The sequence below is a fragment of the Lampetra planeri genome, chromosome 24 (assembly GCF_965212315.1).
Source record: "Lampetra planeri chromosome 24, kcLamPlan1.2.h2, whole genome shotgun sequence".
NCBI lineage: Eukaryota > Metazoa > Chordata > Hyperoartia > Petromyzontiformes > Petromyzontidae > Lampetra > Lampetra planeri.
The window spans coordinates 9,816,139-9,836,146 of NC_136130.1; the positions used below are offsets into that span (position 1 = coordinate 9,816,139).

The window sequence follows — 20,008 nt, forward strand, 5'->3', positions numbered from 1 at the left end:
TGGAAATATGGTTTTGGGGGGGGCAGAGCTTTGTAACGTCATATTTGAGGGGGCGTCTGACTTTGTGACGCCGCGTGACGAGGGGGGGGGGTAAAAAATCGTCCAAAATCGCGTGACGTCATTTATGGACGGCCCCTATGCCAGAGTACAATATTATCGTTCTATAGCACAACAGAAAATAAAAAACACATTTACTCCTAGCACCGCTCTACTCTAGGCTTAATATTCAAGCCTTCACAAACCACACTGACCGGCGTGGCGAAGTATGGTCAAAATAACCGCTGCTGCTACATGTCACCACAGGTGCTCACGCGCCGGTCTGGAGCCGCCTGCTGCCAGAGGCTCGGAGCGCCGATCGCGGCGCGAGATCGGCGTCCGTGCAGATGGCCAACCAGTGGCTGGAGGGCGGCTTGCGATCACTTCGCTCGGCCGCCGAACGGAGGCCGGGTCACGTCCCGCGGACTGCCCAGGAGAGCGGGGCTCCGTCCCCTGCCGTGCGTCGTGGTGGAGAGGCGGGAGACTCGACTCGCGGTCGGAAAGTCGTGAGTTCGTATCCGGGTCGAGGATCGACTCGGTCGATCATCCCGCCGGGGTCGATGCGGGAGGTGGAGTTATTTTACTCGATTGTGGAAGAATAAATGCGCCACTGTTTAATGGAGAAGTGATATCTTGTCTCTCAGAATCAAACAATACGTTTTTTTTTCTTTTCAAAGAGAGAAATTGAGCAATTTGATGCGGGTTGTAATGACATCGATAAAAATAAGGTAATTGTTTGTCATGAAATTGTTTAAATAAATCTTTATTAACAGATGAGGAATGCTGCTTAGACACACAAAATAATGAGCACGGTACATAAATTAATTAAAATAGTTTTATTTAAAAAGTGCTTTTTTTACACGCTTTCATTGAACTCACTCTGTTGTTGTCGTTGTATCCTCAAATCTTGTAACTAAATTTTAACCCACTTTCCGATGTGGTATCGACTGCAAACTTGGTATACTTATGTCATACTGATCACAATACTATATTCTATCATAAAAAATATATATTTTTAAACATTCTTTTCTATATGTTATGTTTCGGCTTGGGTCTAATTTTCCACGGTCAACTAACGTTGGCTGTAATTAGCCACGGTCCCTTACGTTATGGCAAGCTTCGGGGCCACATCCCGGAGTCGTGGAGGTCTTTCATTACTAGTACATTTCATAAAAGCGTGTTTAAAAAAAAGTTTTTTTAAATACTACTTATTGACTGGTTACATAAAAATTATTACCTCTAAAACGTCATTTAGGTGTACACCACATTATTTCTAGAAACATTTTAAAACGTAGCATGCTGTTCAATGCAGTAATTAAGCTAGACTGTTGTTCTTTTTCAAGATTATTTATTTTACATTACATTTTTTTATTCTAAGAGGGCAATTAAAATTAAGAATACTACTGAAGTCACGTGGTGTATATCTTGTGTGCAAGCTTGGAGGCGCGTTCCGGTGCTTTTGCACCACCAGCACCCACGGTACCTGGGCTACAGCATGCTGGGATTTAGGCCCAAACTAAGCTTGGATTTTTCCTGGCATCAACCACCTGCCTTGGCAAACGAAGTGATGAATGCGCAATCCATCGTTGATTCTTGGGTCAGATCGTCGTGCGAGTAAAATGCCAATGTGAAATGTAGGCTCGCCTCTACCCGCCAAATAAAGCGGTCACGTGAACAAACGGGCCACATTTTATTGCTCGAGCACTGCGGTATGTTGGTGAGCAAACAACCTTCAACAATTTGTATTACACCTCAACATACCTGTGAGCTGAAGTATTAAATAACGGTGTGTTTGTTCACTTGACAATTGTATTTACTTGGTTGTCGGGTGGAGGAGGGTGCACAACACACATTAGAAATGGACTCATGCGATCCAACCCCCCAAAAAAATTCTGAATCATAACATTGGTCATGGAGCGTACGAGTTAAACGCACAGCAACTTCACCGAGCGATGTGCATTTCATTAGCTATTCGAAAAATGCATGCTGCTGGGTGGCAAAGAATGTTTAACATGCCTGCTTAATTATTACACTTTAAATCCCATGATATATTATTACTCACCATAAGCCACAGGCAAGTTCATTACAAAAGCACTCATTTCATATTTGCTGGACCTGAGCCACAAACCTCAATGCCGTGCTTAAGCCGCGACCTAAACCTCGGCTCCCTGTTGCTAAGTAAAGTCACAATTGCAGGGTTTTTTTTCTCTGTGGCCATCATGAAATCGACACGTGTAGCTTTCAGGAATCTCCACGCTTCAGGAAGAAACTCTCATTCTTCTTCCACAGCGCCGTGTCCCAGGGGTCATAGTACTCCCCCCGCCCCCCGGCGGTGGCCTTGTTTCGGTGGAGGAGGCCGGGCCGAGTCATGGCTTCCACCCTGGATGGGTCCATCAACTGCTCCACACTGTCAGCGCCACCATCGCCACTCAGGATCTCATCCAGGAAGTCCCTCCGCTTTGCACGCATCTTCACTACTGGGCCCGGCTCCAGTGCAGCTGTGGATGCCCGCTTCCCCTCACCCCCGCCGGGCCGCCCTCTGCTTCTCCCACAACCCCCACCTCTGCCGTCCCCCTTGCCTCGCCTGTGCCCGAAAAAATCAGCCAGGATTGACGTGTCCCCGAGCAATTCGGAGAGGTCGTTCGTGGAACTTCTGGCTGCTGCTGCTCCTGGCTCAACAGTAGCGTCACTCGCTAACGAAGTCAAACCTTGCCTGCCGCTGCTGCAGAAAACATGGCTGTTGCGAAGCTGTTGTTTTGACCCGGTCAGGTCAGCTGATGAGCAAATCAGACCTCGTTCCTGCTCAGGGGCCTCCTTTGTTGTCACAGAACTCGGAACAAATTCGGGCTTGTTATCACCAAGAACACATGTGTACGCTTTTCGGGTTGCTTGGACCTCGTCCTTAAAACCCCGGGCAACTGCCACCCTGTGACGAGTTCGGCAACTTGTTTCTTGCGCATCGTCCGAGCCCGAGCTGCTGTTGTAGGTCAGCGGAGCGCCGTGCCTTGGTTTGCGTGCTCGAGGGGGTTTGCCTCTCGGAGGCTTCTCGTCACGAGGATCCACGCCTGTGGCGTACAGCTCGGTGAGGACGTCGCACAGCTCGGGGTGGCGAGAGGTGTAGAAGTCCTGCATGATTTTCACACGTCCCTCCCTGTCGCTGTGCAGAATCAGCGTGGCCAGATCCTGCACGGAACCCAGGCCACGGTGTCTGGCCATTGCCTCGAAATGCTCCCTGCAACAAGGAAAATCAATAAAGCACAGCAAGCCTCTTACATCCATCCATAACTATGCTGAAATGGACAAGTTTGCATAGTGGAATTCTTTGTCATAATGTATTGTGAATGTAGCTGGAGTCTCACCTCCGCATGGTGTCTGGCGTTCGTCCGATCGTCACAGGAACGCCCTTCCATTTGAGGGTTCTTGACTCAGAGTCCAGAATGGGGGCTCCCCCTGCGGCAGCCACCGCCTCCTGCTGTGGCCGGCGGTCGCTGTGCGGAAGTAGGGGCTCAGTGCGTTGCCGCACGTCGTCCGGGGTGGCGTCTGTGCCGAGTGGGTTGTCACTTCGGACATCCGCCCTAACCCCAGTGGTGACGCCACCTTCATCAGATGACAAACTGAAGGCTTTGATCTCCGGGGTTTCCCCTTCAAACACGATCCTCTTTGCTTGTCTGGGTGCAACCCATGCCCCGGCTTGAACGGAAACTCCTCCCGTCCTCCTCACAGCTGCCGGCATAACAAGCTCGTCTGACGAGGAGATGCCGATGTCGTCCGACTCATCGCTGACCTCCCCAGCCACAGAGCTCCTCTGCCTGTGCCTAGCGATCTTCAGTTTGGATGAACTTCCTTCTGAAGTTTTGCGTTGACATCTTGGTCTGTCGATACTCTGTTCTAGCGCTGCGGCATTGTGCGCAGGGCTACGTTGAAATGCGCAACTTTCCTTTGCCGGTGACGCACGCTCCCTCTCACTGTTACTGGATGTATCGCCCGTGTCTGGTACAGCAGAAATAATGTCCCTCTCTTTGCTCTGCTGTTCTAAACTGCTGCTGCCACCTTCATGGCTGCTTTCCGTTTGAGCGACACATGAAACCGGACTCTCTGGGACTAGATTCTCTGTGAGCTCCGAGGTGGAAGTAACGCAGATTCCGTCAACACGCCGGCTCAAACGTTGCGGCCAACCAACTCCACGTGGCTCGTCCGGGTCACCCTGGCGGGCACCCGTTTCCTTTTCGGAATCGCTACACGAATTATCGGTGGATGCACTTTCCGCTATTTCGCCACTCATTTCGAAAAATTCGGCAAACTCTTCAAGGAAGGATGTGAATCGGCCTGAGCCCGGCAGGCTGGGCTGCTGCAGTCGATCTGAGGGATGAACCTGCGCGGTTACGATTGAGTGGGTGACCCCTTTGTCACTGCTGGTGCTGTCACAGCAAGGGTCTGCCACTGCCGCGAGCGCCGTTACCACCGGCGCCCGTCGCGCCCACTGTTCCCCGCTGATAGCCCTGCCGCACGCCACCGTCTCCCCAGCGTCCCCAGCTCGTGCGTCGTCCTGTTCGGCAGAATAAAACACGAGCAATTGTGGCCATGAGTAAGGCTGTTGCCCGAGGAAACAATGCAACCACATGCTTTACATTTTACAATGGAAACTAAAAAATGAGCAGATGTAAATTGGGGCACGCACGTGGGTTAGAATTAGACCACACCTGGCGCAGGGCCAATGCTGCACCCTGAAAGCTGTAATGTGAACTTTACAAACCGGGAAAATTGGCACCTGTTGTGTGCGTGTAAAAAATAGGTTTCGGCCAAATAAAAATACCGTAACGATACGGCTTGCACAAGCAGCCATGCCTTTCACATTCTTTTATTGCGTGCACAAATTTGAGAAATTCTGGTTCCCTCCGGGAAAGAATGCCAAACAGGACCCTCCTGAAAATGTGTCTTGAGACTCGGTAAAGTTTTTTCTGGCCAGAGCACACTGATATAAATATAATTGAACCGTACAGCCGAGTCGAGTGAGCGGTGGACTTAAGTTCATAAAATGAGTACCACATTGTGGGAAGCGACACTGGTCACTGCCATGAGAACATGACGTTTTCAACACTGGCTCAGGGTCTTTGCTCTTGTGAGCTCTTGTGAGCAAAGACCCTTAGAAATACTGGCCACTGCTACATCAAAGAAAAACATTTCAAAACTGGCTCAGGGCTGCCAGTGCTGCCCCTTTACTTGTTTGAGCAGGAAGACACGTTGACTTTTGATTCCTGTTATAGAGTCAATGCTCCACTGCTGGGCGCGACCACCCTGGGGGACCGCAATGTCCTTTTAACAACAGCGCAACTCCCCAGGGCACGTTGAGCGGTCACACGGAGCGTGACCGCCACGCGCGCTTGTCCAGGACGTCATCGTGGGCAGAAAAAAAAAATCTCAGTGAATCCGACTGCCCTTTACTAGGAGCAACGTTGGATTAAATGACAGCAGTGAGTGATGGGGGGGAAAGAGAGAAAACCAAACCTTTCATCACAAAGTGAAGTCGCTCCGAGCCAGGACAACAAAAGGAAATGCTGTTAAAGTGAAGAGAGAGGAAAAAAAATAAAAATATGCTCGTTGAAAAGTATGAGTCTGACATTTCATTGTTGTGTTTTCTAATTAATGGCGCAGGCAGCCTTTGCTCGACTGTGATTAAAAGCACTTGTGGGAGAAGGGGAGAAATAAACGGAGTCCAGCATGGATCCCCAGCCTCGGCACAGCGGGCGTTTAATCACACAGCCCGCGCCGCTCCTCAGCTCGCCCATCCCCAGTCGCCCTCCACGCGCCACCTGGGCCCGACGACGTGGGTCTGTGCCCGGCATCTTCTTCCCATCTCCCAACCGTTTGCCCCACCAGATGCCCCACCTTTTGCCCCACCATGGCTCCCGGCTGTCCCACCGGCTGCTGGATTTATTAGCTCAGGAAGTGCACTTGGTAAACCTGGCTCTGAGCTGGTGGGGGATGTGGTGGGTGGGGGAGGGTGGGAGGGAGTCGGTGGAGAGTGTGGGGGCAGGCTGGGTGGCTCGGCAGCGGGAGAGTGCCTGGGTGGTCTCCTTTCTTCCCAACACAACACACGCGCGCACACACACGTGCACACGCACAGCCACCACCGCCTGTGCCCACTACACGTGCATGTGCAAGCGAGCTGGGAGAGACTGCCCCAGTGCGTGCGGGGCCGCACTGTGTTTATGTTACCGTCCTTGTTTATGGTGTGAGCGTCGCAAACTCTCCCGTTCGCCGCCGCTCTTTTGGGCCACGGCGCTTTTTGTGCACCTAAATGCGACGAGCAGCCAAAACAAACTTCTCGTTGTTAAAGCCCTCGCTGATTAAAACAAGCAATTCAAGTTGTTTTTGTGGAAGGGTAAATTTGCTGGCTTCTCCTACACATCGTGTGGCCCATTTACCCCCCAAGTGGAGAAGAATCCACGGTTAACTGCACTCGGAAATGACCGCTCTGTATTAATCACCGAGAACCACGCCGATTTAAATTCGTGTGCGAGAGCGCCGCGAGCGAGATGCCTTTGTGCTGCCGCCACTCATGGCTGACACTGGTAGCGGGGGAAGGGAATCCCACTACTCGGAGCGGACAGGAGATGCACCGGAATTAGCGAGACAGAAACACGCGCCGGGAAACACTGCCTCTGCTAGCTGGCCTGGAGGGCGCAGACTTCAGCAAGAACCTGGCCTCGTAGCTTGAGACTCGTCTGCTCACCTACTCGGAAGAACTACTCTTGCGTGGCAGTCAGTTTTCTGTTCTCACTCGATGGATATCGAGTTTGATGCATCTTACATTAGATTCGTTGACGCAATTTGTTTTTCTTTCAACTGTGCCACATGACTCTGGAGCCGTGTTCCCAGCCTTGGAGGCTGTGCCTGTGATTGACCGCACCCCAGACTACGTGCGTAGCACAAACCATCACTTACGAAGCCAGAGTTTGTGAGCAAAGAGGATGGCAGGTGTAGGTTGCCCGTGAAACGCGTGGGAATCGGGTCACCTGGCTGCTGTGGTGCCGCGTGGCGGTGGTGGCTTCGGCGGAAGTCCACCAGCGGCGGCAGTAGGGGAGGAGGAGGTGTGGGAACAGACGGCGAGCAAGAGCCCGCGTGGCCACTTGGGCACGGCGTCGCTCGCGCCCGGTGGCCGAATGCCGGCGTGCCGTCTCGATGGGCGACGCGAACTCCTCGCGGAACTCTCCAATGCTGCCCAGGCTACCGGGCACCGCCCTGAAAGGCAACGCCAACCGCTACAGCTGCGCCAACGCCACGCTAAACGAATAAATATCACCGTTGTAATTGCTGCTTTGCCGGTGGCCTCTCCAGACCACGTCTTAAAGGATTTAGGAACAAAGGAATCCACTTAAAATTTTCCAACGTTATCAATCCAGGTGTGGTTAATACAGATTATGTGAATCGCACTGGTTTATTGTCACATTTTTCCCTTTAACTTTATTAGCCACACCTGGCCCGAAGGCTTTGAAAAAAGCCGAGATGGATTCCTTTCACATGCTCTGCTGGGAAGACGGTCGCCTCGCAACGATAAGTGCCACCACCAGCGATCAACACTTTGTGCGGGCAGCCACGTGCCACCCAGGCCATTACCAGTCCACGATGCTCCACAGATCCACTAGACTGCTCCTCAGGGCGGTGGCCGCTAGTCCGATGCGGACGGGGCACCGTATAGCACGCAGCGTGCGCCAGTCCCGTATCCAGGGGTTGTGGAAGTTGGAGGTGGTGACGCTGGCACCGACGGGGCACGGGGGGACGGCGTGATGCTCCGACTGCGCTGGCCAGGGGCCCTCATGTGGGGCAAGGGGCCCTGAGTCGCAGTGCTGCCCCTGTCCCTTTGGGGGCCAAGGCTCGGCTTCCCCATCCTGGTCCCCCGGCCGCTGAGGTTCCTCCACAATCACCATCGACCACTGCACGCTGCACGAGCACCACCAGCCGTTACCGAGCGCCTACTAAGGCTGGGGCAGCACACGTGGGCCTTGCAATGTTCTTCATTGTTCTTCATTGCAAGGCCTGCGGGCCACGGGCAGCCTCTGGTGGCCATTAGTGCGAACCCTGACGTGCGGCCTCCGACAATACGCAAATGTAAAAACACTCCATGGTGCTGTCAAACCCAATGGTTTGAAATGTGTGGCTAACCTCACACTGGTGTTATCTTATCGGCGAAAGTGGCCCCGCTCTGAAAATTAGTGAAGAACACTGCAAAAGGGGGGATAACTGTGAACCGCAACTCCGGCGAGTCGATGAGTTGTCACGAATTCAGGAGCACAATTCAATTCAAGAAATTTGTGTCTTTTGAATATTATCATTAATTTAGTGACCTTTTGCAGCTGCAGGGGCCATGAGAGCGCATCACATACAAATGGAAAAACAATGATTCTTAAATATGCGATTCAATGCTCGTATCGTTTGGCTTCCGAATTGATATTAACCAACGACACAATACAATTGTATACCCCTAGCTGCAAGCACCAAGCAGAGCTACCTTGATATACATTGGTACTGATAATGACAAATTATTCCAGACTTTCCTTTTATGCTCAGCTGACTTAGAGGAGACCGAGACCAAATCCAGAAATAATTTGCCACTAGTATTGATGTATATTGCAACGGGAATCAAACCCAGGAAACCATAATTGTTGTGCAATATGTGAACCACTACAACCACTCTCTACTTCCAATAGAAACAAACAAAAGACAAAGATTCCCCATATACCCAAATACATTGATGACAAAAGACCTATTTGGGTTGGAAAGGTGTACAATTGGGTAACTTGGCTAATGCCACACCTGACTGCCTTTGTCTCCTCAGTGCTGATATTTACACACTGCACCAGGTGCAGTGCTCATTTCATGCTTAGTCAACCTAGGGTAATCCCAGGGGCTGGTCCAAAAATCCCTTGCCGTTGATGTTAGCCGAAGCTGGGACTGCCGGGTTTATAGAGCAGTGCGATAACCACTGCACCACCACTCACCCCACAGCATACACACACACACACATGGTATATAAACACACAACCACACGCACACAGTCTCTCACGCATAGCCTAACATATGGCAAATGACAAGCGGACGGATGAAAATGACTGGCACAATTAAACAAAAATAAAACGAATCCAAAAGGGAACACGCTAAAACTATAAACACAAACTGCCGTTTGCAAAAAAATGTAAGCACGCACAAAAAAAAGAGGTTGTTTTTGCTTCTCTCAGAATTGATGGGCGAGGGGCAGCCGAGGCTTTGTTGGTTAAGCTGTACATGAAGAACAAGGAGCACGGTCAACCCACCCTTGAGCTGAGAGATACGTGTGGTATCATCCAAAGAGCACCGCTCCCGCCGCCTCTCAAGCCTCCCGATAATGTCTGTCCCTTTTAGCCCAGGGGTGGGCAACCTACAGCCCGCGGCTTCACTTGGCGTGGCGCGTAGCGACACGTGGTCCACCGCTTTGAAATGGCGTGCAAAACGATATTCGCGCGTCACTGCAAGCAATCAGCTTTCACGAATCGGGTACGAAGAGGGGAAATATTTTCCACCTGGCGACAATATGTTTCTAAATATAGCGCGATAATTGAAGTGAGCCCTCGTTATTTTTCACGTTATTATTGGACTAGCCTTTTGCCCGTCCAAGGACGGGTGTATTGCAGTAAATCTGAAACTTGCAAGGGAAAAGCAGACCGCAACGTGATATTCATTGCAATAATGCGTGTGCAATTTGTAAGGGCGCGGTGACGCAGACCTATTTCATTTAAAGGTTATAATCCCTTGTTCATCATGACGTCCTTTTTACTTTGATGTCTCAACAGCGTTACGGAGATCGCGTGACGTGAGGGTTCTGCCTTTGTAGTGAGGGTTGTAAGTTGACACCGAGGAGGGGGGAGGAGGCGCCTCATCCCCCCATGTGGAGTGACGTCAGCCGCTAATTATTATGAATGGGGGGAGTGTCCATTTGGAGGACGTCACCTGCTCATGATTATTAATGAGGGGGGCTGTTCGATGTGGAGTGACGTCACTTGCGCATGATTATTAGTGAGGGGGAGGGGAGTACTCCATATTGAGTGACGTCACCCGCTCATGATTATTAATGAGGGGTGGGGGGGGTCCCTTTGGAGGACGTCACCTGCTCATGAATATTAATGAAGGTGACTGGTCGATGTGGAGTGACGTCACGAGCGTTAAGGACAGACATTCCTGGGTGATTACAGTAGGTACAACACGAGAGTGTGCGCAGTTGAAAGTCCTGTTCAGCCCTCAATAAGGAAGAGGTTTCCTAGCCATGTTTTAGTTTGCCATCTGATGCACTTGGAACCGCTACAGAAGTGTCTCAGCTGCTGAATCAACACTCAGCTTAAAAAGCGTAAAGTGGGGAGGCTTTCAGCCAGCACTCGTTTGACAACGTACCGTAAATGATATTAACGATAATAACTGTCGTTACATTTTTCCTACAATCAAGCACGTTATTATTGCACATTACTAGAACACGCTTTGGCGGGCGTGCATTACCGTAATTGTAAAGTATTTTTTTCTTATTGATGAAGTGTCAAACTTGGGTCACGCGGCCCAGGATATAGAACACAGGTGTCTATCCCATCTACGAGACTGTGTGTGTTTTCGGGCTTCAACTTCCTTCTGCAAGAAAACCCTTGCAGACGTTTCTACGTCGGCACCACCGAGTGGAGTGAAACCGACAGTGGCATCGGCAATGCGAATCAAGCGCTAAGGCGCCACCGGCCAGGGGACTTCGAAGCAGCACGCTGGCTGTAGCCGAGGCCACGGTTCTTGTCGTGGCTTTCTGGCACACATGTGCGCCGCGTGTAAACGCAGCCTCCACGGTCTGTGCAGATGCGTAAAAGAGTGGTGAATGCACCCATTGTAAAATATATATATGCACACACACACGTGCGGTTCGTGTACTGTGCATGTGTGTGTGTATATGTATAGATATACATAAATATATATATAAAAATTCCTAGCTCAAACAGAAAGCCAAACAGCTTTGCACACACCTGGCAAAACATTTACGGCTTTGCCGAACAGTCATGCAACACTGGCAGGCAGAGAGAGAGAGAGCCCTTTCTGTCTCCCTTCACTCTTTAATGACAATTGGAGCAATGAGGCACAAAGCCCTGACTATTTCAAAATGTGGCCTGCCATTCTTGGCCATCGGTTTAAGTCTCCCATTAGGGTCCGAGAAGCCACTGACCCCCCTTTTTATTGCCGAATTTCCTCCCCAGCGCAGTAAGAGTTCAAATCGAGGCTCCCGAGTCTATTACGTTGATACATAGGGGTCTGTGCTTGCACAGGCCCATGCACAGAAATGGAAAAAAAAAAAATGATCGGGCCCAGGCTTAAGTCCTATTCACCAATTAAAAAGCACACGTCCTCGTATTTTCACGTTCACCAATTTTGAAGGCACGTAACAAACGAATAGAGGACACGTATAGTATGAGGCAGAGATTATTGGAGAGTGAATGCCTGCACCTGGTACCACCTGCGCCTGGTACCACCTTGCACCTGGTGGCACACGCCCCCGAGCCCCAACGCACGCAGCACCTGTTCATCTCATGCAGGTGAAGTCGTGCCGTCGCGTACGTAGCAACGGCGACCTCGTGGTGGCGGCCGCCGTGAAGCAGTCCGGCCAGGGCCCCAGCGCTCTCGGCACCGTCCACGACCACCGCCCGGCAGCCCGCGCCGCGCCTCTCCAGCGCTTCGGCCCAGGCGAGAAGCCGCGGCGGGGAGCAGAGCACCAGCGCCGGCTGCAAGCGACGGACGGCAATAGGGCGGCGAGAGTTAGAGAGCAGCGGGCGTGCGCAGGGGGTGGCGAGAGTGTCTGGGTTGCGGGAGACGAGTGCCGTGGAAATGCGGGCGTTAATGAGTGCGCGTTAAAGAGGTTCGTTTTATTTTGTTCTGTTATGGAGTTTTACGTTGACCGAACGGGAGGACATATGAAAGTCTTGTCATAAAGATGGATGAGAATTCTCGATCTGTGTTTAGAACTGCGCGGGGAGTTTAGCGGGAACGAAGGCCCCGCTTGCACATTCAGCCCCGCCACGCGCGTACCGGCCTTGGAAAAGAATGTCTTGTATATTTTTGAATGTGACCCACGCAGCGCAGGAGAGTTCGTGCGATCGGCCTTAAACAAAGCATCACTTCACGTGATGTTTACCCTGTCTCTCAGACATTTACAGTTTCCATTGCTTCATACCTCAGCCTGCACCAGACTGTTTAGGCTACATGTGCCGAAAAACAGACCTCCAGGGGACAACGTCTGGCACAAAGATGTGAAATCGAACAAACACCAGTAGCCCGTCCTTAACCAGCCCCCCCACAAAGCACACGCCGGCTCTGTCACAAAATGCCGCGTGCCTGGAATAGCTGTTTGCGGAATTTCAGTAAGCTGCACGGGAACCATCCAGCACGGCCAACAGCGACACCTCGGACCTGCTCGGAAGGGCGCCAGCGTGCGCACGCTGGCGCCGTCGGGCCGCACTGGCAAGTCTACATTTGGGTAATACGATCCTCGCCGGGCCGCTGAGTGCGAGGTCAGTACCAGACTACGTGGCCGCGGGTGCACGAGATGACCCCCCGCTTCTTCCTCGCTGGCTCCCGTGACGATTTATCGCGCCACGCGACGAGATCGCCCCCGGTAACTGTAACCTCTTGTAAGCCACACACGTCGCTACAAGCGGACTCGACTTGGGGAGTCACCAAAGTGGTTGCTTGTGATCTGTAGTGGACGTACGAGTCATTGAAGGTGTAATTTAAACAAATCATCACTTCAAGTGAGAAAGATTATGAAAGAAGTCGAGTCAAAATGTGTTTCCTCGACGCCATTTAAATGAGATTTATTACAAACAAGCTGCACTTAAGAGAATCACACCTCAAATTGTCGAGGTTCAATGGAACCTTTAAGGAAAAGGTGCTCATTAGGTGTATTTTGTGTGTTTTTTTCTTCTCTAAATAATATTCTAATTGTCCTATTTGTGTCAGACACAAGATATTTCCATTTGGAACTCTCATTTGGCCCAAGAAGATAACATCATCTACTTCTTAAGTCCCTTGAAAAAGGCCTCTCACACACAACCAGTTGCCACGTTTTCAATGCAACACATACGGCATTCATCGCATGGGCATCAAACAGATATATTCAGTTTTCATAGCTGGAATATGGAAAACTAAATTAAAAACCACATTTAATGATCGTATTTTTGCTGTGCAGTCATTGGTGACCGAGCTGAGACCATCAACTTGGAAACCCGGTTTAATCACGGGTGGATGAAACCCGGAATTGAACCCAGGCTCTCCGGCGGTGTCGGCTCAGTGCTCCCACACGGTATTATCCCCCCCGAGCTACCCAGCCACCTCCAAAGCGATAGGCTGCGTTTTAGCGAATTGCCAAAAGCGGGTCGGCAGAGAAAATAAAACCCCTCTAGCCGGGCGCATTCCAGCATTTTTCCACTCGTGGCTCTGAGGGCTGCACGTATAATTAAGAGCTAACCATGCATTTAGTCCGCGTGCATAAATCAGCTGATTGTTGTCATATGTGCGTTGGTCGAGAACAGCTCGCACTGAAGTTGCTACTCTTGAGGAGGTTACAGCCTCTCGCGGTAGTCTGAAACCAATTAAAAGTATACTTCCTAAATCTACTTCATCGCTGGGATTACACTCCGTAAGGTTTCCCCCGCTGCAAATTCCCAATTAGCAATAAAACGAAACTACAGCTTTACGATGCAAATATTCTTCTGGCTTACGCACAAGTAAGCAGCGATGCACCACTGGTACCAGCAAGACAGAGACCATGGGCAGGTGGATAGCCACATCTGTGCCAAATTCTGCATGGGTTAAGGTTGTAAATTTGGATTGAAAGATAAATAGCAAATACAGCAAGTTCGCTAAATAATGTCATATATATCAGAAGAACACTACTAGAAAAGACAGCAGAATGTGTACTTTAGTTGTTAAAATTCCTAAAAAAGAGGAAAACTTCTGTATCCTTAGATCAAGTTTCTCCCAGCCCAAACAAGTGTTGGGGCAGTGTTCATCTCCATCGGTGGCTCTAAGTCAGCATTGGAAATTCCACATTTTCACGCAAATGCCCTGTCTCTCCATCGGATGATGACCGTTTACTCTTCACGAAGAAGCAAATCAACTTTTCGACCCAGAAGAGATGAATGGCCGACTTGACCATGAACTGAAATTCAATCTCACAACCCTTCCGATAATAAATCGAGCACTCTGCCCAACCATGCCACAGGTCAGATTGCGCACAAACGAGCGCGTGCAATAACGGTAAACTCTTATCCATACCTGCGGTAAAGCGCCGGCAGTCGCAGTAAAAAAAAATCACTGAATTGGCAAAAGACCCACATTGTTTCTTTAATGTGCCACGATTAGATTTTAATGGTAGGGCAGCTAAATTTCACCTCCATGCGGGTCCTCACTGCTGCGGGGATGTGTTTTCTGTTCTAAGTAAATTGTATACCAGGCCGAGGCTGTAATTTCTGGAAGGCGGGTATCTCACACTGGGAGCGCTTGCACGTCGCGTCGTGTGGGATTCAATCAGGGGCGCTGGGAGCACGAGCGGCGACGGGAATGGGTAAAACACAACCTCACGGCAGCAGTAGCCGCGTTCGTCCTGCACTCGGGTATATACACCCCTGCTGCTACGTAATAAGACGAGCAGACTCGCGTTGTAAAAAGAAACTCTCGCTGAGCATTTTCACAGCTGTCACGGTTTTATGATCTTATCCCCATTGAATTACTCTGAATCGCGCTCAATCACCAAAGCGCCAATCGCGTTTGTTTGCTGCTATAACTTAAACTGTCGACCAGCAAGCCGGGCCTGTAAAAATTCAAACACATGGCCTCGCTGGCGATCGCAACTTGGGAGCCAGCGCCAGACCCTGGCCCCAGCGACGCCCAGCACGACTTCGCCGACGGGCGTCGCCAGTGTCAGTGATGCTGACAAAACACCAGGGTGCAGCAGCCACCCTGGAAGTGACAGGAGCCCAGCAAGCGGCGGGTGGAGGAGGCAGAGGGCGGCATGGGCTGGGGGGGGGTCACTCCCCGTGGCTCCCCTAAAAGGGGTTATTCTGTAAAAGCGGAGCAAGTCCAAACAAGAGGGGATTGTTCCCCTCTCCAAAGGCGGGAAAAGGCGTCGGTTTGTATCGCCCTGAATAATACTCTGCTGCGGGTACATTTTCTCCCCGATGTACTGATTCAGTATTTAGTAAAAAAAAAAACTTGGGAATAATGTCTAATGTATTCTTTACAACCTCTTAATTCGTTGGATTTTTTTCCTTCGCGATTCTCGTTTTCACGTTTTGTGAAGACTTATCGACAGCCACTGTTCCCCACGCACAACCGTTCCTGTTAAGTTTGCAGAGAACAAATGGACCCCCTTTGTTGTGCGATTCATGTTGCTGTGCTGTACACACCGAAAGTGAATAGCAAATACGAATTAAAAAGCGGGCTCGGTTAAGCGCCGGGGGTAGCGCTAGGGTCAAGGGTAGGGGCTGGCGTTAGTGGTATTGGCTAGTTTGAATTCACCAACCTTTGTGGTTTGAAGGATTGTTCATGATTTGGGATTACGATTCAATACAAGGCTGGACTAGATTTTATCTGGTTTTTACCATCTCATTTGTATTTTCTCATTTCTTTTCTGTTTTGTTTGTATAGTTAGGCTCACACCATTTGTCTATATATATAATATTAGCATATCATCTACATATAATGTTCATGAATTCAACGTAATCGATTTATGTATGCACAGCTCAATGTATGTATCGTGCGCATGATAATTTCTTTGTAATTGGTGCACCTAACATGTCTACTACTGGTTGTGGTAAGGCAAGCATTTGGTAGGATGTGCTGCACCCCCGAGCAAAGTGCCCCTCCCTCGCATGACCAGGTGTTGGATTTTCACATCCTGTTTGCCATTTTTGCAAGCTACCAGAAGGCTGGTGGCAACACAGCAGTAGACCGTTTACTTGCCCATGTCCACACCCATGTGACCGCTATCCCTGCCCGTTGTTGGAAAAAGTGGAAATTAGGTGGTACCTTCACATCTTGAGAATTGGTCGAGGTGAATGCCATCTCCCGGAGCTCGGTCTGCAAGGGTTGGTGCGGTCCGTGGCCCATTCTGCCCAGCACACCTGCCAAGAACATCACCACCTGCACAAAGGGAGTGAAAAAATGAGCAGTGCTATTGTGCAAAATACTGAAGGCATGAAGAATAGTTCTGCAACCAATTAGTAATCATAGCCCTATCCCTAAACCCAATACCTATCCATAAACCCAACTATAAATCCAACACTATCTCTAATTCAAAACCATAGCCCCAACCTAAACATCATTTCAATCTTAACCTAATCCTAATCTTTACCCTATCCCTAAAACACCCCACTCTAACCCTAACTCCAACCCTAAATCCAACCATATTCCTAACCTCGACCTATCTTTAACCCTAATCCAAGCCCTATCCCCTAACAATGGTCCTTTCCTTTAGATTAATCCTACCAGTTACAATGTCCTTGGGACCCGAGCCAAATTTTGTTCGGTGGCAGCCAATTAAAAAGAAAAATCTTAATTGTTTCACACAGCAGTGGACAAAGTAAACAAAGTGAAATTCAATGGACTTAGTAACAACTTCTGATGTGCAGGTGTGCAAGAGCACCATCATAGTTGCCATGTTTGCCATCTAATGGTATAATCTGGAATAAATAGTGCATGAGTGCTTAGCTCACCATACAATTTCTGTAACAAAAAATCTCAATGGCAAACCCACACTTGATAAATGGTGGCATTATGGCCTTGTTCATACATTACGTCAATTCTGACAGCCAAAAAGAGTAATACCTCTTTTTTGTCAATAATTTATTTTTAACTGGGAAAAATATGACTTTCATTCATGAGAATGTCATGTCATGAACATTTTCAAGATAGCAGAAGTCCTTCCCCAGACCACACACGACCCTGATAACAGTATAACATCAGAGGCGATTGCAGTTTGGGTGGACCGTGCTACCCAATCCACCACAGTCCACATCTGACAGCCTCGCAACTTTCATCCGTTCAGCCCTTTGAATCTCGCAAATACTCTATTGGAAAATTACACTTTTCTGCACAGGATTCCAGTCGTAAACGGTCAACGATGATATTCATAACAGAATGCTGACCATGATCTCACGTTGGCGCCAGTAACAGCCAAATTTACGTGACATTTTCATTTATGAATAACACATTGTAATGGGTTCCGTCTGAGCCAAGCAGGGGACAGCTCAGTCCATCACGCCTCCGAGTTCAATCAAGTACCACAATATTGAACCTCAACATTGGTCCTTGCATGGATATTCTGGCCTCCGCTATGGGAATGTTGAATTTCTACCACTGGCTCAAGACCACCAGCAGAGTTGATCGTAGCCTTTGAACACGGGGCTACTTGGTGATAGAAGCAATGATTCATCACGGACATTTATCACACAGACTCGTGCCAGTGTTTGACCCCTGACCCTGGCGAGGACCTGATCTTCGCTCTCTGGCTCCGCGTCTCCCATCACGCAGCCCTCGCCGCGGGCGAAGTGACGGCACAGGAAGCGCTCGCCCAGTCCCTGGCAGCCTCGTCCTCCTCCACCGTCATCTTCACCACATGGTCCTCCTCGTCTTCTCTCCCCTTGCCGTGGTTCTTCTCGCCTCCCCTCTCCTTTCTCTTCATCCGCTCCGATTCTCTCTCGGTCATTGCTTCCGAACCCTCCGTCCTCGCTTCCACCTCGTCCCGTTGCATCGCCTGCTCTCGCTTCGCCCGTTGTTTTCTGCTCTGTGGTCGGGACGGACCTGCGGCCAGCCAGCAGTGACATTCCCCGCTTCTTCTCTCAAGGCCTCGGCTCCCCGGCTCGGGGTCGCGGTCATCACCTCACATCCCAGAGGGATCAACCTGCGGGGTTAAATAAAGGAGACTCTGACCCCAGCACAACCTTAAATCGACCCCAGTTATTATGCTTAACCTTACCCTTTATACTACCGCTGACCCGAATCCTACCCCCGTTCCGAGCCTCTGACCCAACCACCGACTCTAATCGAACCCCCAAACCTATCCCAATCCATAACCCTATCCCTTCCATGAATCCCTAACAAACCCCTAACACTACACCTACCCATTTCCAATGCCTGACCGTATCTCTATCCCAACTCAACCCCTGTCCCTCTCTCACCTCTAACCCTTCCTACCCTTCTGACCATAACACTGACCTTACTACTTACTATTAATTCTGACCCCTGTCCCAACTCTACCGCTGCCCCCTAATCCCTGACACTGCCCTTACCCCTGCCCCCTAATCCCTGACACTGCCCTTACCCCTGCCCCCTAATCCATGACACTGCCCTTACCCCTGCCCCCTAATCCATGACACTGCCCTTACCCCTGCCCCCTAATCCCTGACACTGCCCTGACCCCTGCCCCCTAATCCCTGACACTGCCCTTACCCCTGCCCCTAATCCCTGACACTGCCCTTACCCCTGCCCCCTAATCTCCTGACACTGCCCTTACCCCTGCCCCTAATCCCTGACACTGCCCTTACCCCTGCCCCCTAATCTCCTGACACTGCCCTTACCCCTGCCCCTAATCCCTGACACTGCCCTTACCCCTACCCCCTAATCTCCTGACACTGCCCTTACCCCTGCCCCCTAATCCCTGACACTGCCCTTACCCCTGCCCCTAATCCCTGACACTGCCCTTACCCCTGCCCCTAATCTCCTGACACTGCCCTTACCCCTACCCCCTAATCTCCTGACACTGCCCCTACCCCTGCCGCCTAATCCCTGACACTGCCCTTACCCCTGCCCCTAATCCCTGACACTGCCCTTACCCCTGCCCCCTAATCTCCTGACACTGCCCTTACCCCTGCCCCTAATCCCTGACACTGCCCTTACCCCTGCCCCCTAATCTCCTGACACTGCCCTTACCCCTACCCCCTAATCTCCTGACACTGCCCTTACCCCTGCCCCCTAATTTCCTGACACTGCCCTTACCCCTGCCCCCTAATCTCCTGACACTGCCCTTACCCCTGCCCCTAATCCCTGACACTGCCCTTATCCCTGCCCCTAATCCCTGACACTGCCCTTACCCCTGCCCCCTAATCTCCTGACACTGCCCTTACCCCTGCCCCTAATCCCTGACACTGCCCTTACCCCTGCCCCCTAATCCCTGACACTGCCCTTACCCCTGCCCCCTAATCCCTGACACTGCCCTCACCCCTGCCCCCTAATCCCTGACACTGCCCTTACCCCTGCCCCCTAATCCCTGACACTGCCCTTACCCCTGCCCCCTAATCCCTGACACTGCCCTTACCCCTGCCCCCTAATCCCTGACACTGCCCTTACCCCTACCCCCTAATCCCTGACACTGCCCTTACCCCTACCCCCTAATCTCCTGACACTGCCCTTACCCCTGCCCCCTAATCCCTGACACTGCCCTTACCCCTGCCCCCTAATCCCTGACACTGCCCTTACCCCTACCCCCTAATCTCGTGACACTGCCCTTACCCCTACCCCCTAATCTCCTGACACTGCCCTTACCCCTACCCCCTAATCCCTGACACTGCCCTTATCCCTGCCCCCCAATCCCTGACACTGCCCCTCACCTCACCCGGGGCCCCCCACTCACAGCTGGCGAGGTTCGTGCCGAGCCCGCGGTCACAACCCCGTCCGTGAATAGCAAAGCCGACGTCCACGTTAACCAATTGAAACCTACGAGCGTCGTGTGTGTGTGTTTTTAAATCTTCTGTGGATAATCGATAATAATAATTATTATTAAACAACAAAATATTAAATGACAATCAGCTGAGGACAGCCCCAGCGGGGTTTGCTTCGGGACGGCGTCAAAATTTTGCGACATTCGCTGCCGTAAAGGTGGATGACCCAAAGCCACTGGGAGTCGTACGGCTGTCGTAAAATT

At 50.8% G+C, this 20,008-nt stretch overlaps 1 protein-coding gene across 4 annotated transcripts; it reads right to left on the reverse strand.

Annotated features, from left to right (window-relative positions):
• Window positions 1–783: 783 nt before the first annotated feature.
• Window positions 784–19,968, reverse strand: LOC144726747 (uncharacterized). Of its 4 annotated transcripts, none has more exons than XM_078605613.1 (8): window positions 19,718–19,968; window positions 17,580–17,989; window positions 16,117–16,230; window positions 11,611–11,813; window positions 7,654–7,977; window positions 7,053–7,278; window positions 3,396–4,582; window positions 784–3,268 (listed from the first exon to the last, which is right to left on the reverse strand). In XM_078605613.1, the coding sequence occupies exons 2-8, from the start codon at window positions 17,910–17,912 to the stop codon at window positions 2,278–2,280; spliced, it is 3,378 nt and encodes a 1,125-aa protein (XP_078461739.1). In that variant the 5' UTR covers window positions 17,913–17,989; window positions 19,718–19,968; the 3' UTR covers window positions 784–2,277. The 4 variants fall into 4 exon arrangements, with proteins under 4 accessions (XP_078461739.1, XP_078461735.1, XP_078461737.1 ...); XM_078605609.1 differs by having other exon boundaries at window positions 17,568–17,989; XM_078605611.1 differs by having other exon boundaries at window positions 17,568–17,989; window positions 19,700–19,961.
• Window positions 19,969–20,008: the final 40 nt, after the last annotated feature.